This window comes from Agelaius phoeniceus, chromosome 1 (assembly GCF_051311805.1).
Source record: "Agelaius phoeniceus isolate bAgePho1 chromosome 1, bAgePho1.hap1, whole genome shotgun sequence".
In the NCBI taxonomy this organism is placed as follows: domain Eukaryota; kingdom Metazoa; phylum Chordata; class Aves; order Passeriformes; family Icteridae; genus Agelaius; species Agelaius phoeniceus.
This window is the reverse complement of record NC_135265.1, coordinates 35610180-35635949: the sequence shown is the minus strand read 5'-3', so window position 1 is coordinate 35635949 and position 25770 is coordinate 35610180. Positions and strand designations below refer to the sequence as shown.

Sequence of the window (25770 nt, the reverse complement as noted above, 5' to 3'; positions counted from 1 at the left end):
TAATGCAGACACAAGATCAAGTGAAGACTATAAATCCCACTTGTACATTTACAGAAATGTAAGTGAGCAAGCAGAATATCTACACCATAAAGTTCTTGGGCAGCTTCCTCACAATAAATATATTTGAACTGTTGAACTTTTTCATTGACACAAATTGGCAGGAATTGAAGAAGAAATGCTACATAACAAATGGTCACCTGTAGTAACACATTATCGAGCTCTGGCAGCATCAGTAAGTAGTGGTAGAGCTGAGTTCTGCAGTGTGGTATTCTGCTATCAACCTCAAAATTCACCTTTTTGTGTTAGTATTCTACTGTGGTAGTATAGCCTTCCCTCTTCTGTGGAATAGAAATAATTACACTATTTAGAAATCTTCATATTGGCATGTTAAGCATACATATAAATTCTACCAAACTGAGTTTTAAGGCAAGACTGTTTGTTTAGACCATGTAAACAAAATGCTGTAAGACTTGCTGAGTTCTGAGAACTTAAACCACAGACAGCCAGAATACAGCTGAACATAGTCAGATATGGTGTGTCTGCTAACATTGGCAACTTTATCATGCTGCAGCAAATTTAACTGCTGGTTAGTATATGCATAGAAGAAATATAGATTGAATAAACTGGAACAAAACCAAAAACCATTCCAAGGTCATAAGTTATGAAAGTCAAGGTCACTCAGTTGCTTTATAAAATAAATACTTGACAGTATTTATTAGTTGTACTACTGTGGCACCTAAGAGCCCCAGGCATGGGCCAAGGCTCAGCTGTGCTCACGCTTGCAAAAACACAAAACAAAAGACAAACCACAAACCGTTGTAGGCCATAGCTAAGGGCTTCATACAAAGCAGGGTACTGTCATGTGTCAACTCCTGATGTGCATCTTTTTATGATGTACAGCTAAAGCCTAGATCTCAGTTCCTTGGCTGGATGTTATTTTTGGCACTAGATGTACCTGATGAGCAGGAGGCCACCTGGAGTTGGATGACATCAACTGCTCACACCAAGGATGTATCTGAACTCCCACTCTTGCCTGCACTTCAGGCATTTGAACAAACTCTGCAGGGCATGCACATCTCTCAATTCACAAGAAGGATCCTGAATCCCAGATTTAGCAAAGCTAGAAGGGATTCAGAGGGATGCATTCAGTATCCTTCCACAGACACTGGAGCAGTATGCAAGAAAGACCATGAGATTCATGGAGCAAGGGAGCTACACACTTTCTCCAAGCTGGGGACGTGCTTCGGCAGCTTAATGGTTAAAGCACCAGGGAAGAGAGTCACAGGTTCCAGTCTGGGCTTTTAAAGTTGTTTCTGGTTTTATCGCATAACTTAGATGCAAAAATATACAAATGATGCATAAAATAAAACTGCATTGCCCAGATGAGTACCTCCACAAACAAGCCATAAAGTTGGCTGTATTCTTGCTTATTTTCATTTTGGTCTTGCAACTCTTGCATTGTGAATGTGAACACAAGGCAGAATTTCTCATGCCTACTTCGTTCAGGTGCTTTTGAGTTGAGGCAATAAGGGCTTGCAATGTTTGTGGTTTTTTGTTAAAACTATTTAAAAAATGTTTTTAGTACCTAGTTCCTTCTTTGGATCTGTTTGTAAGTGTTGAACACTGGAACAGTGGTATAGAATATGTTGTGCAAGTTATATACATTGTCTTTTAAAAAAATGTAGTTGCTTATTGGCCTTTACATTTATTTATATTTTGCTAGAGTTGTATTGATAGTCAGAGGAGCTTGTCTGCTGTTCACAGCACATACTGCTATGTTTAAGAAATGCTCTTAAAAATCTGTCTGGCATCTCAAATAAAACACTGAGTCACAAGTCCCTTGAACCCTTAAGTTGTTCATGCTTCTATTTACTCGTTCAGCCCACTGAAATGCCAGGATGTTACTCTCAGCCAATTTCTCATAACTTAAATATTACAGTAACTGCTCGTGAGCTAAGCAGCAGGCAGTGGTACTCTTGTATCACTGCTTTCAATTTCAGGCTGCCCGGGTTAAAAACGCACCGTAACTTTTCTGCCCTCCTGCGGGTCTGCAGCGCAGCCAGCCCCCCATCGTGAGCGCCGCACCGCACCGCCTCCCAGCCGGCGTCCCCAAAACCCAGAGCACGCTCTAGCGCCTCACACCCGCGCCCGAAAACCTGGGGCAGTCCGTCACCTGGAGCTTTTTTAATCTGGATGGGGAATTTAATTGTTCCCAGTCTGCAGGAGTATTGAAAACGCGACTTGTGCCACAACACCCACCAAGTGGCACGCCTCGCAACCCCCGCCCGCCCCAGAGCACCACGACGCGCCGGGTCGCGATGCGGAGCCAGTCCTGTGCCGCGGGGACCACGGCAGCGGATGCGCGCTGGTCTCTGAATGCCCTCCTCACCCCAAGCCCCGCGGCTCCCGGGAGCTCCCGGCACCGCGCCGGCCGCGGAGGCGCGGGGGCCGCGGGCGCGCCCCTTCCCGAGCCAGGAGGGATGCTGCTGCCCCGGAGAGGGAGCCGGGCGCGGGGCTCCCCTCTCCCTCACCCCACACAAAGGCACGGCAGGGAGGCGGGGAGGCGAACCGGGCCCCGCCGCGCTTCCCCCGTCCCGGTTTCCCCCTTCGGTGCCGCCTGAGGGACAGCCGACCCCGGGCAGGAGCATCGCCGCCCCGGGGGAGCGCCCGGCGGGGCTCGGGGCGCGCCTGCGGCGCGGTCGGGGCGAGCGGGACGGCGAGGCGCTGCAGACAGGTAGCTCCTTGCTAAAATGGAGGGAGGGGAGAAATGCGGCGCTCGCTGGAGAAACTTACCGGAGGAAACCGACGAGCCGGACAAACTGGAGTTACTGGATGCGGCCATGGTCCCTCCTCCTCGCCCCTTAGCTGCGAGCCCCGCGTCGGCCCCCGCTGCTGTCCGGCCGCCGCTGCCGCCAGCCCATCGCAAAGTGCCGGAGCCGCGCCGCGCCGAGCCGCCGCCGCAGCCCGCGCTCGGCTCCCCGCGCCGCCGGGGAGCAGGAGGCGGCGGCGACCCGCCGAGCCGCTGCCGGCCGCTCTCCGGGGCTGGGCGAAGCCGCTCGGCAGGTCAGGCAAAGGGCCCCGCGGCGCTTCCAGCGCCTCTCTCCGCCCTGGGGAGCAGGGCTTACCTTGTGACGGGGACGCGAGAGCCGCCCTGCCAGCGCCTTCCCTCGCCTCCTCCCTTCCCTTCCCGTCCCTTCCCTTCCCCGCCTCCTCGCGGGCAGCGCTGACAGCCCGCCGGGGGGACCCGCCGCAGCTCCCCTCACGCACACAAAGGAAGCGGCGGCGCTGCCGGCCGGGCTGCCGGCCCCGGCTGAGCGGGCAGGGTGGGTCCCGCTCGGGCGAGCCCCGGCGGCGCGGCAGCCCCGCCGAGCGGCGGCCAAGCCCCTTCCCCGCCGCTGCCGCCTGGCACGGGGCTGGCAGCGAGCGCGGCTCCCGCCGTGTGCCGGCCCCGTCCCGGCGGGGCGGCAGCGCCTGTTGAGCACCTCGGCCGGCGCTCCCTCGGCGGTACCCCGGGGTCGCTCCGCAGACCCCCGCCCGCCGCTACGGGTGGGCAGGGCTGCGCCCCTCGCCGCCCTTTGTCCGCCTCCTGACCCCGCGGGCTTCCCTCCGTTCCTGCGGGGCTCTCCCTCCCTCCGGGCAAGCGCCCACCTTCGCCTTTTTTCCTCTTCATTTTTTTTTTCTTCCTTCTGACATCCGTTTTTCTTAGTAAAAAACCCCATAAAACAGGCCGACACCAACAGGGGGTTTTGCCCTGCCAGGTGCACAGCGAGTGCGGGGCTCCGGCCTGGCCACAGTTTGGGTTCTCCCTCCCACGTCCCCCCGCAGCGCTCCCGGCCCGGGGGCTCTGGGGTACACGGGGGGCGGCTGCAGCATCCAACGGGGCCATGGGAGGGTCTGGCCGACCAGCCGGGTTCGCAGCCCTGTGTCTTAGTGTGCAAGTGGGAAAGAAGAAGAGCCGAGGAAGCATCACTTGAAGGTTTCCCCCTGTTGTCTGTCCTTCTCGTTCCCTTTTCCAATGTTTTATCGCCAGCCAAAGCTTCCATCTCACTTTAAAAAACGTGGGTGGCTACAGGAAGGTGGGCGCCCGAATGGCATGGCACACAGTCTTGCTGGCACGGGATCTGTAAGAAGCTTAAAACCTATTTGCCATGACGCTGATTTATGAAAGCCTTCCATGTTTCATAACAGGGAGTCTCTAACACAAAGTTGCTTTGGGAGCGAGGAAGCGCATTAAAGTTTCTTTGGCAATCTAAGCCTTACCCACCCAGCTCCTCCGCGTCCCAAACCAGCGTGCAAACCGCCTGCCCGCTCTGTAACCCGCGCCCGGCCGTTTCCCTTTTCCCGCGGAGCCAAAACGCAGCCCGAGCTCCCTAGAAGCTGCAGCCCGTTCCCGTTTTTTCCTCGGGAAAGCAGGTCCCGAGTCCCCTCTAGCGGCGGAGGCGGCGGCGGCAGCGATGCCGCTGTCCCGGCTGCCGGGTCCCGCTGCCCCCGCGGGGGTCCTGCGGCAGCGCTGGCAACGCCGCCGAGGCCAGCTGGCTTCTCCGGGCTTTATTTGGTAACCACGGCTCGCTCCGTGTGAGGAGGAACGAGCTTTAAACCAGGCTTTAGCACTAACTCCATTAATCTGTAAATTGCCACGTACGGACATAAAACCGGGACAGGCGTGTCACTGCTTTTTGGTCTGTGGCCAAATATTTAGTGTCACGCATCTTGAAGACCGGATGTTAAGGACAAAATGAGAAAGGCAGATAGGTCGTAAAACCAGGCTGATACCTGGGGTGTAGGAAAATACTGCAATAGTACAGTGAACACCAAGACTGTCCTAGTAAATTCTTACTTGCAATGTGTGTGATGTTTCAAATAGTCAAACGGGATTCCCTTGTATCCTACGTGGTCGTTTTTCCTGCTCCATCTGCTATATCTCTTTCCAGTGTTTGCCTCCTTGTAGCCTGCTGTGTCTTCATTTTCCCCTCCATAATCTAGCACTCTCTTGCCCTCATGTCTTTCCAGCAACTCTTGGAGTTGTGTCTCAAATGATTGGTGAAATATGGTGGTGTTAACAACACTGTCAGAACCTGCAGGGACAGGGGCAAATAACCTGAAAGAGAGAAAACCCCCTCATTCTGCTGGGATTTAGCAGGCAGAAAAGAATTTCCTTAACTAATTTTAAATTATCTTTCCACCCATATATATCTGGATAAATCAAGAGAGCAATTTATTCAGAGAATGATTACTCCAGATATCCCAGTAATTGAAAATGGTGTATTTTGTATCCAAAACCAGTGAGTATGAACATGTTTGGTTATGAGTGTGTGTACCTTTGAAATTATCAACCAGCAACTGTTGGCAATTTTTGTGGTAACAGCAGGTATGAGGTTGTGTAATCTCAGTTGCTGCAACACTGAAAGGTAAATTAGTAAAGTTAAGTGAAATGCACTGTAGATTAAAAGAAACTCACTTTTCAAGACAGGATGGCCTTTTTCTTGTTACAAGCAAATAACATAAAAGCCATTGAACTAGAGGGGAAATTACTACATCAAAGGAGAAGCAAATTTAAATGACAAGAAAGTAGTCTTGTTATGTGCAAAAAGTGCAAAAGTAAAGACAATGCAATAAAATCTCAGTTCTATTCTACAGAAACTGTAGTCTAATTTGGCAGAGCCCAGATATATCCATTACTAATGATATAAATACTTACTATCAAAAATAAACTTTAAACAGTAAATGCTTATATAAACTATTCCTGGGCTTTCCATAAGTGTATGCTTCATATAACTGATAAAAATCTTCTGCTTTACCCTCTCTATAGAACTAAATTTATTGCCTGCTTCCATGATATCAGCACTTTGATGAGAAGTCACAGCTTCCAAAAGTTTTGAGAAACTCAGAAAAATCTCATTTCCTTATGTATTATGACCTTACAACACTGCATTTGACATTGACAGTGAGTTGCAAAGGAAAAATACAAAATTGCATACTTTGCATATACTTTGCTCTATACTAAGCATGAGAAAGATCTGAAAGCTTTTCTGATTTTCATTCCTGGGGAAGATTCCTTGAAGATTTCCTTGCTTCTAGATTGATTCAATCTAGTTTTACTGGCACAGTTAGAGTGTTTGGTTTTTGGGGTTGTTTCTTTAGGTTTTGGGTTTTTAAAATCTTATTTAATTATTTATTTTTACTAAGAGATAAAAGAGTTTGTTGAAGAACAAAGTTTCAGCAAACCAGTCCTAGTCTATAAACCAAAGAAGTGAATGCCTGCCTAATGCTAAAACTCAGCTAGCAGCATGAAATTTGAAATAATTTAAATATTTGACTCACTGTGGAAGAGGCCATTGTATTCCAAAAACTAATAGATATGGGAAGCTCAAGGTAATAGCTGGAATATTAAAGGAACACAAACCCATTGCTGCTTGATAAAAAAAATGAATCTCAGAAGATACCTAAAATGTTTCTCCAAACTTTCAATGTATAAGATTATTTCTGTAGCGTAATTATCCACTCTTATACTTTGGCATGGTGAAACTCCTTTTCAAACAGCTCACACACATTTTGCTCTCCAATAAACAAAAATGAGTGAACACCATGGAATTACAGCAAATAATAAGTCTTGCAGGCCAAGAACTGTTGAACCAAACACAAAAAATAAGTAAAATTATATTAGAAAGTAACTTTCTTTCACCATGTGTTTTGAAACCTGTTACTGTGTAGGTACAGACATAATTTCATTGTCATGCAAACTCTGGTGAAAGAATGTATTTTGGTAAAATAAGGGTAAGCAGGCTGAGGACCTGCATTTGGAGAGCCATCAGTGCAAAACATAATGACTTTGACAGCTGAGGACGTGTCTGTGCTGCTTTTGTGCTGTGGAGTTACCTCTGGAGTGGCCTTGGTTTCCCAGCCAACTGGTATGTACTGGTTTGTGTCCTTATTTCAAAAAAAGGCTCTGCAGATGAGAAAGGCCACCTGCCTTCTGCATGGCCATCACTACCATAGCTGACTTGCAGTGACTTTGTGAAGACAAGTCCTAGCTGACAAATAGTTGATAATGCTCCCATGTGATAAAATGTCCCTTCTATACAGTGGGTTGAAAACCTAGAAATAAAAAATAAAGGAAAACAGGCAGAGCTGTGCTGCTTTCCCTCAGGAAGCCAGATTTTTGCCTATTGACCAAATGGCTTATTGCATAGCTAGGTATCCACATATTAATTTGCTGGTTTCCTCTCATTCAACTTTAGACATAGTAGGCACTTTCACAGTGGAGGAAAAGACCTCTGCATAGAATTTCTTTCATTCTACTGACTTGGCAGAATGCTTCCTGCTGTGGAAAAAGAGATTTAAAACACAAGTATAGATGAGAAAAAAAAAAAGTCACTTGATAAGGCCTGCAGTAACATGAATCTCTGTATCAGCCTGGATTACTTCATCTGATAGAAATTAATCCAAGGCAGACAATCATTTATATTGCTATATTTGAGATGTTGAAGTCTCCATTATACAGGGACATTTCGTAATAACCCTCCTAAAAGAATCTGGCTTGAAATCAGCACATCTTGAGCCTCCTCAGCCTCAAGCCCTCTCCATGCCATATGACAGCCAAGGTTTGTGTTGCCTTCTGGCAGCCAGGCCCCTGTAGGTGGCTGCAGCACAATCCTCAAGGCCCTTCTGGTTTTGCAGTCACAGCATCAGGGATTAAGTTTCTGGAATCTGCCATAATCCACAATATCTGACATTGGCTGGGATATTGTAGCAGAGGAGCAGGGGCTGACTGTGTGCTGTAAACTTTCACCTGGCAGGGAGAGCAGCAGTTTGAATCCCAGGTAATGAATTCATTTCAGCATGAAAAGTGGCAGTTGTTATTTCAGTGTGAGTGTAGATAGCTTGGCAAAAATGTTGGAATTTAATTAATTATGCAAATAAGAGGAAAGTGAAGATGTTTGGCTGACTGCTCTGATTACGTAATAGTTATAGAAATATAAATGTTCTGTGTGAGACAGCAAGACATATGACACAAAGATTTAGTGTGCAAAGACCTAAAATGCTAATCCTTCCTTTGATGTTTATATTGCTTAGCTGGAAAGGGAGGAAATGCATTTTTCATTCTTTGATGCTGTGAAAGGGAAAGGCCTCTATAAGCAACATATAATCCATATTTATATACTATCCACAGTACTTGGAAATTTGATTCAATATAAGCAGAAGCTATAATAAGAAAAATAAACCAAAATATCAATAAATAGCAGATGCACACTGTATTTGGGTATGAATAAATTATGTGAGTCATAATGATTGCAACAGCAGGTGGTGGTGTAGTTCAAGACTCTCTGTGATTTCTCGCTTTTTTTCTCATACTCCAAAGAGGAAGGCTTGAGACCCCTAATGCCTGGTGCAATTTTTAGCTCTGCACCTTCAATTGGTGAACAAACTAGAGGCATCTATTGAATTTTATTAGCTCTGCAAAAAAAACATGCAGCAAATGGGCTGGTCATCATTTGTGAGAGCTAAAGCTGCTGCTATGACTAATTTATGAACATCCATCCTACTTGTCCTTTCCTCTTTCTTCCTGTCTCATACATCCTATTTTAATTAAACCTCAGATAGGGAGTTTGCTGGGGTAGAGAATTTCCTTGTTATGTTGATTTCAAAGTTTTTTATTGTGGAGCTCTAAGCTGTAATTGGAAACTGATAAAGGTTTTGAAATTACCTGTCAGCTATGTAACTGCCATTAGATTTTAAAAAATAAATTATACAGAATCAGTTCAGGTGAAATTGAACTTCAGTGTGTTTTACCATTCTTAATAACAATCAACAAGTTTCAAATATTTTGCCTTAGAGAATACAATTTGAAAGTCCTGACTATTTGCACTATAGTTCTCTTTTCCATCATGATTATGTTCTTACTTTGGAACAAGACAGTGTTTAATTTAAATTTTTCTAGAGGTGGAACACAAAGCTACTAAATATTTAACCATGTGTCTAATTTTTTTACTGAACCATGAAAACTAATAATTTTGGACAGAGAAACTCTTTGCTGGTCCAGGCAACTTGTATCAAACAAGTCCTACACATACAGGAAAAGAGGACTTTTCTCCATGGTTCTGTATTACCTTTCTCTGAACAGAATAGGTCCTTATCTACTGTGAAGGTCATGTTTGTATAAGAGCTACTTTCCACTTCTTATAATTATTGGAAGCAATTGCACTACCACATAATTTGATGTAGGGAAAGAGGTGAAACATACAAGAATAGAAACAATTTTGATGAACTTAACAACAATAATCAGTCTCTTTTTCTGAGTATTCTAATTCTTATCTTGCTATGTATTAGCAAACTCAATGAGAAATATGGGCCTAATGGGCATAAACTGAGATTTTCATATAGAATTGTTTCAAGTACATCACACTTTAAAAGCAACTCCGTAGTGTACAATGCATAGCTTTTATTAACCTTTGGCCTTTTCTCTAGATTGATGTTTCAATAAATTCTTTTCCTCATAGTTCAACATCTCTCCTTTCTTCAACCTGCAGTAAAGTCATCACGTTGAATTCCCAGTTTCCCAATTACCATGACAAAGCAGTGATATCAAAGCCTCAGATTTACTCTTTCATTAAGAAGCAAGAAAGAGTGGGGTTCAGAACAGAGCTACTTCAACTCTCCTGTCATCTTTACCTTGTATGTGAATTTTATGCATACCTACTAAGATTTAATTAATGAATTTTTTTGCTATTTAAGCCTTCTCACTATTTCTTGGTATTGACAAATTTTGGCTGATGGATTTGAGAACTGTTGAATGCAAAAATGTATTCAGATACTCTACATTCATAAACAGTGGTAGAACTGTATGTTTTGTCACCTGAGTTGTGTGTTATGAACCTTTAGAAATTAAACCAGCAGTTGTCCAAAATAAGTTCTATTCAGCTACAGAACTGAAAATTTCAGTTCATCAGACTATTGCAAAAACAAAGCTTTGCTCATTTATTTGTGGAAAAAAAATAGTCAAAGTATCTATTTAGAAGTTATTTACTTCAGATGTTCATGAATTATTTATCTCAATATTTCCCCAGTTTAACTGTGATACCATATTCCCTTAATTAGCTACAAATATCTTAAATTAGAGAGGGGCAGCTACTAGGAGAGAATTCCCATATTAATATGGGTTTTATTTGTAAATGTTTACTGCTCCTTTACAAAATACTGTCTAAATGTATTGAGTATACTTTGCAATTTACTAATATAAGCTGGGGGAGCCTCAAACTTGGCTGTTTTATTCTTCAATATGTTCAGATTTGTATGCTCTGTTTTACATATGTAAACAGAAACCTTACAGCATATAATGGGTTTTGCAGTTGGATTCTTTATTCTTCTTTTAGAGACTTGGAGGTCAAATGTAGACATTTTGGATGTTTGATTGGACCAACATACCATTCATCTATGTAACACAATTTCCTAAAGGCCTACTGACATTAACCATCCTAGATTCCAGATGAATGCATTTCCCTTCTCTTCTCTACAGTTTTGCCTAAGAGGTAAAATCAATACAGAGCTCCATGTTTCTCCCTGAATGCTTGGACTGAAACCTTGCCCATACTGAAGGCAGTAATAGTTTTTCTCACTGACTTCAAAGAGGCCAGTGTTTCACCCTTCATTTCCCTGCTGGATACTGCTTTTTCCTTTAAGCTACCACATATCATAAAAATTACTGTGCTTTGAAAACTATAATGCACCAGAGTAAAAACTGCAATGCCACAAGGTAGTGTCAATATTTTTTTTAATGCAGTAGAGGGAGGAGGAAATAAACCAGGAGAGACAAATCTTCCTAGTCAAAAACTGAAGCTTTTGTTGCATTTATAAATGAAAATACATCCTTTCATACAATAAAACCCCCATACACCTCTTAGTACCATTCCACCAAGGACAGTCACAAGATAACCACAGGTTTACCAACAAATCTCTTCTAATAATTTCTCAGTCACGAAGAAGGTTAGAAATGGGATTTTGAGCTCTAAGGGGTTTGAGAAAAGTGTAAATATCCAACATGTTCTGCAGGTCTTAGGTATTGAACCATTATCTGGCAAAACCCAGATTTTAGTAAATTCAACTTCATTTTAAGATATGGCATCATGGATTACCTTGCTTCTTTAGTTAACTTTTCCCAGTGATTCATCTTCTGCCTGAGATGCTTTGCTGTAGGTTTAAGCATCCACACCAAATATATATATAAGGAAAAGAGGATCCAGGTTTATCTTTCACTCAGAACCAGTAAAGCTATCTTGTATGCAGACTATAGATGACTATGGATGAGTAGAGACAGTGAGCAATAGGGATAGGAACTCTAACAATTTGAGCTGTTGGCCCTTTTTAATTTCCTTAGTCAAGTCCAATTAATTATGTGACAATCCTGATTTTCTTTGAAGGGAAGGCCAGGTCTTGGTCCCAGTGCAGAATTTCTGTATTTCTCATCCTTTTATTTGTGATCTGAGGGGGATGATGGGGTGGTGCGTATTTGGACTTCAAAGATAAAAGCTCAGCTGAAGAAACATTTTGATGAATAGATTGTAAAGAATATTTCTATTCCATAAGTAGTTTGCTATAAATATATATATTTATATATGTTCTCTACCTACAAGGGTAAAAGCACAACTGAGGAAACGTTTAAATGAAAAGCTTGTAAAAATATATACCAGATGTGTATATATTTTTTATATATATATATATAGCCTGTAGCATGAGTAGAAATTTGCTAAGTAACTCTCTAAGCCTGACAACGGAAAAAGCTGACAAAGTAAATGAAGGCAAAATGAAATCTCCACTTTAAAACCACCATCAGAGGTAAACAGCCCCATCAAAAAGGAAATGAATGTCTCCTGACAGTCAAGCCAGGAGTCTATCTGCAATACCTGTCATAGCTCTTATCTGGTTTTGGGTTTTTTTTCTAGTTGGATTAGTTTGTCTGGGGGTTTTTCCTAAGGAAAAAAAGAATGCTTGATTAAGCTAATTCTTTGGCTTACTCCATTTGGTGCATAATTAACTGAATATTGAATAGTCATTTTGCATGTTATATAAAATCAGCTTAAGTGGACAGGAAAACATTCAGAGTACAAATGAGCTTTTATCAGTGACTGAAGATCCTATTGTCTATGATTCAAAAGGAAAGTAAACAGAGGTGCCTATACCCAACCTATCTTTCATTCCATTGATGTAATAGGGAAACAAAACCTTGGAAGTCCTGCTCTCATTATTATTCTGACATTTTGAAGCATGCAAAGACATTATGTGAAATGCAAATTTTAGGGAATTTTATCAGAGGCAAGCACTTCAAATGGTCTGGTTCTAAAATTGCACAATAAATTAAAGTTACAATTGGATGAAAGCTATGTAAAAGAGTCATAAATAAGTGTCTGTGTGCAAACAACATTAACATGTCATAAGCTCAGCCGGGCAGAATGGGGGCTGTAAAAGTGTTGAGGATGATTTGGTTCAGTTGCAAGTTCTTGGCTACAGAGAACATGCAGCGCAGGATTTCAAGGCTCAGGCAGTTCCCCAGGGAATGCTGTGAAAAGAAAGTTGAATGACATTCAGTTAAAATTCTGCTGTGAACATCAATAAAAGGACAACCCTTTCAGGGTCTTCAGAGGTTCTGTTTAGCAGTGGTTGGTTTGGACAAGTGCATAAGGATCACTGTGTTCTCATAAAGTTCAGAAAATTAAGAGAAAGAGCTCTACCATAGAAACAGCAAAGTATTTTTATGTCTTCAGAAGGAAATGCCTCAGAAGAATGAATAATTAGATGGAATGACTTGCTAAAGACCAATCTCTTATATCACAGTTCATCCTGAAATGAAAATGGAAGTAACTGGTACAAATGTTAAGGATTAAGTCAAAACACATCCCACTTCAGGAGTGCCAATGGGAAACTGAGGAAATTTGCCCATGGTTAATCAAGATTAACCTTCCACACTCCCCAAAGTTTGTATAATTACAGTCAAATGTAGTGTAGGGCAAAGAAGGTTTTTCACCAGCCTTTATTCGCCCTGTTGGCTACCTCTGACAGCACTTTAAAGACTCTCTTAAAAAAAATGAATTAAGCAAAATTTTCCTTCTTTTACCCCTGCTGGGAAGAGCAGCCAGTAGGAAGAGCAATGGAATTTCAAACAAGCCTGTGCCATGGATCTCCCTGGTTGAAAAGGGCAACAACTGAGAAGGATGTGCTTGTGTGTCCATGAGACACCATCCATATACACATTTGTGAGTGTGTGTACCACTGCTCACACACACATAGCCTCAGGAAATCCAGAAACATTTTGTGACTGGCTGGATATGAAGCAATTTTTCTCTCTACATTGATACAGAAAAAGAAATAATTTTTGTGGTCATTAGAAAGCCGCACATAATTTTCTTAAAACATTTTGCCACATCTGGAGCCCTATTTTCCTCTCCATAGGCTGCTTAACTCTTATTAATATCAATGGGGGTTATGCACACATGTGGAGAATAAATTAGATTCTTCATTGTTTCCTTCTGATAAAATTAAATGTTCTTTCCACATGTTAAAATTAACTCACATACTGTTGTTCTCAGGGTATTGGAAATAGAGAGCATTAGTTGCTAGTTGAATCTTACAATATTTTGTCTCTTAAAAAAAGACTTTTTACTACTTCTTTTAGAATCAGAAAGTAGTTATCAAAAGCTTCAGTTAGAACTTGAGTTTTGTGACTATTGATTTCATCTTTGGGTTGTATGGAAACCTTTCTGTCTCAGTATGGTGCATTATTCAGACTAGATTTGTGATAGTAGTTTCTTCATACCGATAAATGGCTAACCTCTTTTCCATTCAAATTTTTATCAATCAATTCTTATTTCCTTTTTCCATATTTACAGACATTGGAAGACAAATGTTTCTGTCACAGCCAGTAGTGGGACTGTCTCAACTCATTTTCCTGTGATGCCTGTAAGTGAAAAACACTAAATTAATTTTCACTTACACGAATTTGAGACACAATTTAATATCGTCATTATACAGGGAGTCATTATTGTGCCTGATTTAGTACATGTAAGATGCTGGGAAGGATTTTATACTCTTTGAAGTGGTTTTTTTTGCAGGGCAAATTATTATATTTATAGAGGACCTCTTAATATTTATCCTTGAGATTGCATCCAAGAAATAGCTACAGAGACTATTCCATAGACCTTTCGCCATTTTTAGAACATGGAATGCTGATCTTTAACATTCAACTCAGTCATAAACGCCATTCCCTGAGGGATGATGGCATCAAATAAATTGGACCAGTTTCTAAGAAGCTGCATCCTCTATGGATCTCTCACTAGCAGAGAATGATTAAGCTTTATAACTTCCTAGGACAGCAGTGGAGATGCAGCTGCAAATGGAAGAGGAATAGAAGAGCGTGTCAGTAATGCCTGCCTAACTGTCCCAGAAGTGGTGTGAGGTGAGGGAATGTCTGCAACTTGAGAGACTGAGGGATCCTGTAGTATTGTGAATCTCTTGTTGTAGATACACTCTTGGAAAATAATTTGACAGAACTCTACTGAATAAAACATGTGTGAGCTCAGCTTAAAGCCTAAAAGTTAAGAAAAGTGAAGTCGAAAGAGCTCGTACCAATGCCATCGACAGCATCAAGAAGCAGGATTCATTGAAGTTACTCAATTCCGCAAACAAGTCAGTATTAACAGATAAAAACTGATGATCAAATTAGCAGAGGAGAAATTACATAAGAAATAGATTTATCAAAATCTAGAATCGGCATTATTTTTTCAGTATGATTTATTTTAGTGTTTAGTAATGTGGACAGTAGTTTTTCACTGCAATTCATGAACAATTTATACTTTGATTTTTTCTGAGAACTATAGTTAGCTCTCCTAAACTTTGGGATTTTGCTTTGTATTATAAGCTCACTATGCCACAGAATATCTTTATGACCTTGAAACAAGATGCAATCTTTCGATGTTTAGTTGCACTTTTTAGATTTTGTCTTGGTTTTTCTTTCTAATTGCAAGAATATATCTCAAAATAGGGTGGAAAGTGAAAACTACAGTTTGTGATCTTTATTTTTACTCCTTGATTTGATTTCTGAATGTCTTTCAGGCTTAACTAGGGTTTGACATACCTTCTAGGTCCTTGGATAATCTAGTTTGTGAAATTGTGGCTCAAGAAGGGTTACAATGAACCATCCAAGTCCCCCTGGAATGAGTAGGATCCATGATATGAAGACACCTAAATTTAGGCATCTAGATGTCTCAGTGACTTAGGTTCCATTATAGCAAGTCAGGATTTTATCAGTGTCATCTGCAGATCCCAAAAAGCTGTTCAGCTGCCATTCAGGTAATAGGTTTCTGTTTTAGAGAGAGATGCTGATTCTGCTCTGCTGCAACTGAATCCCATCAGCAGATGAAGCCAGATCTTCAAAAAACTTGGATGTTCTTCTAAATCTTCCATCTTATTAAGCTCAAACTACAAAGTTCAGAGAACAAGATCTGATTTACAAGTTTTAGTCCACTTGATTAGAATGAGGGGTTTGTTTTACTTGGCCAATCTATTCTCTTTACTTAATTTTGTTTGAGGCAATTGCCCTGTGATGGCCTCAGTAATCACACAGGGAAGATATGTTACATACAGTCTTATTTTTTCTATTTGAGCCTTTTTATGCTTGAGAATAATCTTAACCTATTTAAATAGGGTTTTTTTTCTTGAGAATGTGCCATGTACAGTGAAACAGGAGCCTGCAATGGCTGAGACATTTGAAGCTGAGGAAACTAAACAGTCTTGGGCAGTTCAATGCTATTGAAATAGAAAATGTTATGGACTTTCTCAGGTGCTCTCTAGGTTTTCTGAAGCTCCCTGGGTCAAAAAGTTCCTAGGCCTGGTAGGTGTGGTGAGAGAAGGTACTTCCTTCTCTCCACTTCAATTATGGTCACACTGTCATAGGAGTCCCATCTCCCTGTTGCTTTTCTTCACACCATTGTAATGGAAGAATGGATTAGGGAATCTTACGCTTCCCTTAAAAGAAAAATTCTAGCATTTTTAACACCTAAAATAAAATAGAAGCCAAACAAATCTCTCCAACCAAAGTTATGGTTGAATAAGCTTTTCAAATAAATCCCAGAATGCAAATCTATTACAAACTCAAGGGGAGCACAGTGACTCTCAGTCTGTCCTGACAAAACACATTGTGCAAATAAGTTTACCATAAAGATATATTGGAACCAGTCTGGAAGCCAACACACCAGTTAAGTTGTTGCTGGCATGGAGTCTCTCCATTAAGGTCACTGTCTCAAAAAATACATTTTAGAAAGAAATTCTGCTACTTTGTAGAAAGTGAGTAACTCTAAAATAACAGTGGGCTCTTTCCTGTTAAAGAGCCTCCACTGTCCAGAATGACTTCTCAAGTAAAGAAAAGTGGGTGCAAGCTCAAAGTAGAGATTTAGAACTTTGCACAGGAGTCAAAGGCTGATCTGTGCTCTAGAAGTGCACAACTGTATTGGCATCTTGAAAGCATGTTGATTTAATTAGTGCTTAGCTATTTTCTTTGGATCTCTCACTATCATATTGGATATGTTTCACAAGCTGATAACAATTACCACACATGTAGCTCTAGCCCCTAGAAGCAGCAGCCAATGCACTTTTAAATGAAGACTTTTTTTCAAACAGATTAACACATAAGAGCAAATATCATCAGTTGTCTTCAAGGGAGGAAATTTTTGGTTACTGTGACTTTAGTTACAAACTAGTTAGGAGATTTTGCTGCAGAAAGATACAATAATTTAATTGCTTAAGGCATTCAGGTTTCTGATGGGGTTGCAAAGCTGTGCAGTTGTTTTTGTGAATTTTTTTTTTTGCCACTGTGGCTTCTTCATTCAAGACCAATTGGCCACATGTGTTGATAGTTGCCACTAAGGCTGAATAATTTCTGTCTTTCATGAGGGTATAGAGAGCCTCTGTCAGATAAAATGGAAGAGTAAATAACATTGAAGTATTACACTGAAAGATTACTTGTTAACCTTGCTATGGCTAATAAAACTCCAATTTGCAAGCCTTGATTCACTACAATTGATGTGCATGTGAGTAACATGGAATTACTCTGGTTAAAGCTGTTAAAATATGAGACCTACATGAAAAATATATTACGAAGGAACGAATTACCACTTTTTTCCCCCCTTGAACTGAGGTTAATCTATACTTTCTGTCCACTAGGTATGCTTGGATTTACAATTCTGTTCTCTTAAAACCCAGTTAATTGCATTAAGTGCAGTTGGAATGTGTTCAGCGATAATATTGGCCTTCTGATTATTAAGCATATATTGAAACATGAGGGTTCAACAATTTAAATGCATTAGTTATATATCAGTGATACTATAAACTTCTCTAGTTTACACTATAGGAAAGAAACAAAACACCTCCTAGATCAAGTCCCAGTGCAGTGCCTTGAACTTCTTGATGCTTCTAGTATTCATTAAACTTGTAAAATGCATTTTCAAAAAAATAAAATATAGCCACTTGCTCTGAGTTTGCATTTGGGATAATGCAGAGTTATGAATTATTTCTGCAGATGGATTTTAATACACATTGTCCTGTCTACTTTATGCTATGAGTAAATTACCCTAATTCTGCAGACTCAAACCAGAACTTCTGCAAGCTGTAGAGCAGCTATACACATCCTCTGTCACTGCTGTCTTTTAGTCATGTCTTAACCACAAGATCCTTCTTTAATTATAGTAGTAATTTTGCAGGAACAAACATGTATGATGAAATTTCACACTCTGCTTTTGCCCCGAAAAATAAATGAAATAAATTGGTTTTGAGTACAGTATTAAATTCCATGGTTGTGAATTTAATTGTAGAGAAATTTAGTTTCTGTAAACTGTATCCTTTGTATTATTTAGGGTTGTGGATGGAAGTGAATAAAATAGCATTTATGTCAGAGCTGTGAACTGATGGCAATGCAACATGCCTTCCCATTTTTCACTGTATCACATCCACTCGCGACAGAACTTTCCTTTTAAAAATTAATAGTCTGTCATTCATATGAAAAACCAAGGACTCCTCAGTGAGTTGGTTACTTGTAGGTAAAAGATACAGAAAATCTCAAGTTTCTTAAACCAACCTCTTGCAAGATGTCTGCTTTTATTTACTTCCTGAAAAAGAGCTTTGGCATAAGTGTCGTAGCCTGTCCTTGTCTTGAGATTTGCTGTCAAGTTAGAACAGTTTTGGATGCCAAGTTCTTACACTCTTCACCTTTGCAGAACTGCTCAAGAAACATAACACTCAGGGTTGTCTTCCTATCCCCTTTGTATAATCACAAAACCAACAGTGAAAATCACCAACTTTAGGTGTAAAGCTTTGAAAATACAAAGGGTTCTGCATAGGGTCTATGCCCAATATCTGTTCCCTGCTATCTTAATAATATTTTGGTTTGCACTCATCTGGAAGACCTCTGCCGGAGGAAGTTTTTCATTTTTTCATTTTTTCAAAACTGTAAGGTGGTACCCAGTGAAACTTCAGAGCATTTCCATGTTACTTGATGGCGATAGGAAAGGCCCAATTTTTTTTTTCCAGAAATCACTTAATTGATTCCTCTATGATACTTATCTGCACTCTGAGATGTGGAATCCTGGATATTATTACTTTAGTCATCTCAATGCACCTTATAATAAAATCTTGTCTGCTTTAAATGAAATGGGGTCAAATTTCTGATGGCTTTATGATGACACTGCCAAAACCAAAAATTGCCTTAAGTAATGACAAACCACAGTGAAGGATTTTAGATCCACCTTCCTTTATACCTGAACTGGCTCAACCTGTTAAACATTCTAAGCTGCAACAGTGGAAGAGAATGGGGAAACATGGATGGCAGTAGGTGACTGACCATTCTGCCTCACACAAAGCTTTAAATTAAATTATCAAAGGAGGACAGAAATATCCATTGCCAAAAGGAGACAGACTGCATCATTCCCAGCCACACTAAATGATACATTCCTCTGAGAACACCTCAGAGGTGACAAGGGGAAAGTTTACCTACCATCACCTCTTACAGGAGTAGAGAATTTTTGTTTAGCAGTTGTGCTTAAAATTAAAGGAAGTGTTTTGTTCCAGTGACCTGGAGTCAGTCAGAGGATAAAATCTGTGTGCTTTCTTTTTGTGCCAAGGTAGGAGAACCAACAATTATAAAAGGAAGTTATGTTCCCTCACACCTTTCCTGCCTGTTTTCTGAAAGCAGATCTTCCACCCTGCTTGTTACAGCCTGCCAGCTTTTATTTGCGTTAGTTTTCCCTAACTGATGTTAGAGTAGGTTTTAGTGTCCTCTCCACGCTGTCACTCCTTTCACACAATTTCCTGTGTCTTGCTCTTGCTATGTTGTGAAAACAGTGATTGAACCAGACTGGGACACCGTGGTGCACTGTGGTAGCACTTTGGAGAGCCTTGATGGCACCTCCCGCAGACAGTCTGCTCAGGGTTATTTTCCTCATGCGTGTGCTCTCAAAAATCTGTGTCAATTGCCAAGAGAGGAAGAAATGTGGTCCCTGTGAGTGCAAGGGCTGTGTCTGGTCTCCTCTGACGTGCTGGTGGTTGCTGCCAAGCTCTGCTCCAGGGCGCGGTGCTGCGGCCTCACGGTTGGGTGTAAAGCTGTAATGTAAACTGCGCAAATCTCTGCCTCACTTGCCGCTGTCTCTGCCTTTTCTGAAGGAATTTTGTGCTCACCAGATGGTTGAAACACAGGCAACGCATGAACACCACGCTGGAAAAATATCTAGCTGACAGACACACATTTTGCCCATGTCAGAAAGCTTATCTTTAGGCAGGGAGCTGAATCAAAGGATCCCATTTTGATGTGAATTCCACTTGTTTCCCTAACTCTGCATTAGGGACTTAACTTTATAAAAAATTAACATCTTCAGCAGAAACACCTTGCTTCAACTCTTTTTTAAGTCAAAAGGTTGCAGCAAGGGTTAAATGGATTAAAAGGAAGGAGCTGTATAACTTGTGTTGGTCCAACAAGGTACTGCACCTGATTTCTAGTTTGGTGCATTCATTCATTCCTCTGTGTGCTCCTGTGCTTTCAGCTAGTCCTTCCACAGGTGTGGATATGAAAACCTCCCATCCATCCCAGCCTCCAAAAAAGGAAAGGCCATGAAAAAAAGCATCCCAGGCTTTTCAGATTGTTGCACCCAGGAAAATGCAGAGTGATGACTGAAACACTGCAGGATGGGGATTAAATCTGATATTTTATATCAGAAGTGCCCTGGGGCACCCTGGTTGTCTAATCTCTGATTCGTGTTTTCAGGACTGGAGCCTTCCTGCTGACTGTTCCCTCCTTGAAATCCCCTGAAAAACTCACAGTGATGGGTGGTCTGTTTGCTAAAGATTGATTGATTTTGTGTGAGTGGAACCAATATGCTTCTCATACTGCTGCAAAAGTGTTTGCATTATTTATTTTGCATTATTTTCTGATCCATCTCCTTTACTTGCTGAAGAATTATAGCAGCACAGGCCAGCAGGGCAAGGGGCCTTTAAATAGCCTTCTAACTACCTGCTTTTCATCAGGTATCACCATGCTGAGCTAGGGAGGAATTTAAAAAATGTTTAGGTGAACAAAAATAAGCACTGTACCAACATACGCACAGTCTAAAAGTCAGCCTTGGGGGAAATCATGCAGGAGATTGCCTGAGGGTTGGCAAGGGTCCTGGCAGAGTGACTAACACCCTAAATCAGCAGGATAAATGAATTTTAGCCCTGCCAGTGCAAGAAAGTCACGCTGCCAGTTTGGTGTTTGTGGGAGCCCAGCCAGAGGGCAGAGCCATGGCTGGGTGCTGGCGCGCAGCCCAGCGATGCCGCACGCTGCTCCCAGCACGCCGCAGCTCACAGAGCTCTGCCAGAGCTGCTGCTGTGTCCTGCACACCCTGCTGCTGTCAGCCCGGCCAGGGAGAGCTCCATGCCTTCCCCTGCACTGGGAAGAGAGTGGCAGTGCTCAGAGCCCCTTTGCAGGCTTCCCAAGCAAATAGGAAGTCCATTACTAAAATGCCGTTGTCCTTCATTTGTCAGATTAAGACTGCTTAATAGATTAGCCAGGCAGCAGAGTAGCAAGTAGCTGCTCTGATTTGAGGAGTCTGGCCTAGAATACTAAATACTTGGCTCTGTCATAGAGGGTGTGTGTGAAAAGAAAAACCAGTCTTTTTATTGCACACTTGCACTTTCTTCAGCATCTGAAAAGAGATTAATTTCCTAGGAATTTTAGCGCCTATTTTTGCACTAAAATTGTGACTTTATTGTTCTACAATAATGTGGAAGTAAGTGATTGGATTAAAAAAATCCCAACACCCACCCTTCCATGTATGATTTTGTTATGAGATCATAATAACTGATATTAATGGATAGTATTCATCCATATCACCTGCAGCTGCTCCAGGAGAGAGGCAACAATGTAGGCTAATGGTTCTGTGTATAGCTGTGAGATAGTGATGTCCTACTGATCACACTAACCAGAGGGTATATCTTTGGACTGTGGTCAAGAGAAACACAGCAGGTTGCCACTGCTGTCAAATTCCTTCAATATCAGTTAATTTTCAAAAGGGCACTAATTTTCAGAAGCAGGCTTTTGCAAGAACAGTGGGTCAGCTTAATTAGTCTGAGAACCCCAGTGAGAAAGTGAGTATTTCTTTAAGGTTTCATGTATGTCTGAAATTCCTGGAAACTGATTCTCAGCCTTGCTTTCTTGCTGATGTGCTGCAAGAAGTGCTAGCACAAGGATTTGCTCTGAAGTGTTTTCTTCCCATGGCCTGTGCAATCAGCATTAAGCCAGTGGTAAAGGACAGGGCTGATTTGCATGAAGTAACTTTTCAGAGAAGTCTATGGAGCAGTAATGCCAGGAAATCAGAATATGCTCACAAGTTAAATTGTAATGTTTTATACCTGGTGAATGGAGCGTTGATTCCTGCCTTGTAAAGAAATCAGGGAGTGAACAATGCTTGCTGAGCAGACAGTATCATCTTCAAATGAATCACTTCCACTAATCCAGATACAGGAGCAAAGTGCAGCTTTTTTTTAGGGATGTTACAATTAAACTGCTTTTTCCTGCAATGTTTTCTTTAAGGCAAAAAATGGAAAGGCAGATCAAGGGAACAATATAAGCTTACACACCTTTTATGACTGAGAAATATCTGTAGGTGTAGCCACCAGCTTACTTCTGATACAGCCTGTAGTGTCCAAATGAATACTGCAATAGCTTATGAAACACAGAACATCTCTCTTCCAACATAATTGCTGAACCCAAATTAATCCACTGATTAACCAAGGCCCTTGTCTAACCTGTTTTGGCCTATAGCATGATCTGTAAAGAGCACCATGAAGGAAAGAGCTTTGCTTGTAATACAGTTAAGCCTTTGTATGAATAAGTCTCCATCTACAATATTTTGTAAATTTGTGAAGATTTTCAGTAAACTGCAGTTATAGATGAGTGTAGAAGTTTTTCTATTTCTTTGTTTTCCTTGGGATATATCTTTGCTCCATGGACTTGAGAGACAACACTTCAGCTTCTGTTTTCTCACTCAAATACTGTCTGGTAAACTATTTTAGAGCATGGAACTGCCTGTTGCAGCCCTTTCATAGAGAAAGGAAAATCAAAACAGATCTCTCCTGGGGATCAAGAGATACTAGTTTCAGCCTCTGAAAGAGGGAGAATCAATAAAATCTGGCAATCTCTTCTGCTGGCTGAGAGTTCTAGCTAATGAGTCATTTAAACAGCCCAAGCAACTTTCTGACTCCAACCCTTTCTTTAGATTGTTTCTCTTGACTCAGTTCCAAAAGGGTTGAGACTGAATGGACTATCCTGTGTCCAAAACCACCAAGTGACTTTGCTCACCAAATAGTTCTTTCAGATTTTCATTTCAGCAACAAAAAATGCCTTTTCCTTGCCTTTCTCCCTAGGACTCGGACAATCTCTAGAAAACTATCAGTTATTCACAGAGCTATATTAATATTATTTGCAGGCTGTTGCTACCTTTCTTCCCATCTTTTCCAACCTCACAGTTTTCTTGGCTCTTTGAATTAGCACACACATGTCTGTTTTCTCTTAGTCACAGAAGCTGTTTTTTGTTCCAGCCCTCCTGTAGCATATTTTCTGGTCTGTGTTATAAATGCAATTAAAGCCTTGAATGGACATGTTTAGGATGTGGGTGCAAACTTGTGCTGTTGGTTATCTGGCTTATTTTTCAGTGTTGAAGCTCAAACAAACAGCTGTACCTTGCCACAGATCCTGTCTTCAAATGAACAGCAGGTTTTCGTTTTTATTGCCAGATATGAGCATGTGGTGTTGTGGAACTACATCCATCTGTGGACTACTTTTTCCCAAATCCTGAGCTGTGAAAATGCTGAACCTTCGACAGGGCCTGATACCCTTTTTTTATACGGTTTTATTTTAAAATGCTGAACATTCTAGAGGGCCTAACATCCATTTGTTATATTGTTCTATTTTAATCCTTATGGAAATATAAGTGAACTTAAAAAAATCCTGCCTTTTTTTCATTTGCAAAATCTCATGTCAGGAGACCTCAAGGAAGGTTTACTATCTATTCTTTGTTGGAATAATATCTGAAGCCAAACTCCATAAAATAGAGGTTTTATCTCATTTGCTGGAAATTCTAGAACAGTCAGAAAACCTATTTCCAGTTTAGATGAAACAGTGTTTAGAATTAGGAGTTTTTTCCCTTTACTTCGATAGTGTCAAAATGATGGAGCTTATTTTGCTGTACTAGGCAAATATTCCTTTGAAATCAACATGCATTTGAAAAATGTTACTGTTACCAAGTCCATGAGGCTTTTCCTGGAGATTTTATCTAGCTAAAATCTTCCTTCAGTATTCTTCCCTCAGTCTCAAGCTCCTGAGCAGTTCTTTGTAGGGCACTGTATACACAGAAGAAAAAAGACTTCTGACCTAAATACCTTGAGTCATTGAACCAAAGAATCATTTAGGTTGGAAAACATCATTAAGGTCATTGAGTCCAACCATTAAGCCAACACTGCCAAGTCCACCAATAAACCCTGTCCCAAAGTGCTATATCTACACATCTTTTAAATACCTGCAGGTACGGTGATGCCACCACTTCCCTGGGCAGCCTTTCCAATGCTAAACAACCCTTTCCATGAAGAAATTTTTCCTAACATCCAATCTAAACCTCCCCTAATGTAACTTGAGGCCATTTTCTGTTGTCCTGACACTTGTTACCTGGGAGAAAAGATTAAGCCCCACCTTGCCACAACCATGTTTCAAGTGGCTGTAGAGAATGAGAAGATCCTCTTTGATCCTTCTTCTCTCCAGCTTAACACCCCCAGTTCCCTCAGCTGCTCCCCATAAGCTCCTGACCCTTCCCCAGCTCTGTTGCCCTTCTCTGGACACACTCCAGGCCCTCAATATCTTTCTTCCAGTGAGGGGCCCAAACCTGAGCACAGGATTTGAGGTGCAGCCTCACCAGTGCTGAGTACATGGGGACAGTCACTGCCCAGGTCCTGCTGGCCACAGTGTTTCTGACACAACCAGGATCCCACTGACTTTCTTGGACACCTGGGCACTCAGTGACCCATGTACAGGTGCTGCCAACCAGCACCCCCAGGGTCCTTTTCCAGCAGGCAACTTTCCAGCTGCTCTACCCTTCCTAGTCTTTGCTAATATTTTTTCTTATAATTTTCTATCTTTTGGGAACTGTGGCATCAACACATAAAACCTCTTAGAAATGCTGTTTCTAAAATTCAGAATTAAATTGTGTTATCATGGAAAAGCAGCCTTAGATCTCTCCCTGAGAGCTGAAAAATCCCAAATTGCAAGAGGTTGTGGACATAAATACAAAGTCTGTAGCAGAGGCTTTTCTGAAGTTGCAATGTGCTATTTCTGATATTCCTTTAAGAAATGTGTTTATGAAAATTTTCTGCTTCAGTGTTGCCAGGAGGGCACATTATCTACTTCTTGCTGTAAATCATCAGAAACTTTCTTTTCCTCTGCTGTATCACAGTGAAAGTGAGAACAACTTAAAGAAGTTAAAGCAATTTGTTCTGCAGGAGGCATTAGATAAAGGGTGCCTGGAGGATTCCTCATACCATCTTGAGATGCAGATAAAATAGAATGACATTATAGCCCATTAAGCAGAGCAAAGCAAGCACAGCAGCAGATTCTTGTCTCAGATCCGTGATGCATTTTCCTACCTGGGATGATTAAATGACATTGTCTAAAACAACAGCTCTCCTGGCTTTGCTGAGCATACCTGGAACCTGAGGAGTCAGCAGAAGTCTTTGCTTGGAGAGATAAAGGACTGCAAGCCACCCAGAGGACACCCAGAGCAGCTGCTCTTGCTTACCCTTTCATTTGAAAATGGCAGCACAGTTAAAACTATTTTATAGACTCTTCACCAGGGATCTGGAGCTCCCCGTCACTGCCAATTTCTGAAGCTGCAAGAGTTTAAGAATCAAAGCAAGAGATTAAATGAGACTGCAATGACATAGCCTAATGTACTGCTCAGAAACAGCAGATTTCATTAACTGTGCTGGGGCTTAAAATATTACTAAATGCACTGTGAAACAGCTAATTTTAAAAGGGATTCTTGGTGTTATGAGACTCTGCTCTGAAATTTTTCTGAAAATTTGGAAAACAAAATAATGAGATTTAAAATTTGTGTTAACCAAACAGGTTTTTGGTCTTATTCTCTCTCACAACAAATTAAAAAGAGCTTACATTTTCCAAATTACTTCTAAATAACTAGCAGAAGCCAGGATCCT

General features: G+C 41.4%; 1 protein-coding gene across 1 annotated transcript in view; it reads right to left on the bottom strand.

The window, feature by feature from the left end:
- CHN2 (chimerin 2) overlaps positions 1-2977 on the bottom strand; it is a 159948-nt gene extending 156971 nt beyond the window's left edge. The window contains exon 1 of the mRNA XM_054641929.2: positions 2794-2977. Within this exon, the coding sequence (XP_054497904.1) occupies positions 2794-2842 (49 nt within the window). The 5' untranslated portion in view covers positions 2843-2977. The remainder of the gene's footprint in view (positions 1-2793) is intronic.
- Positions 2978-25770: the final 22793 nt, after the last annotated feature.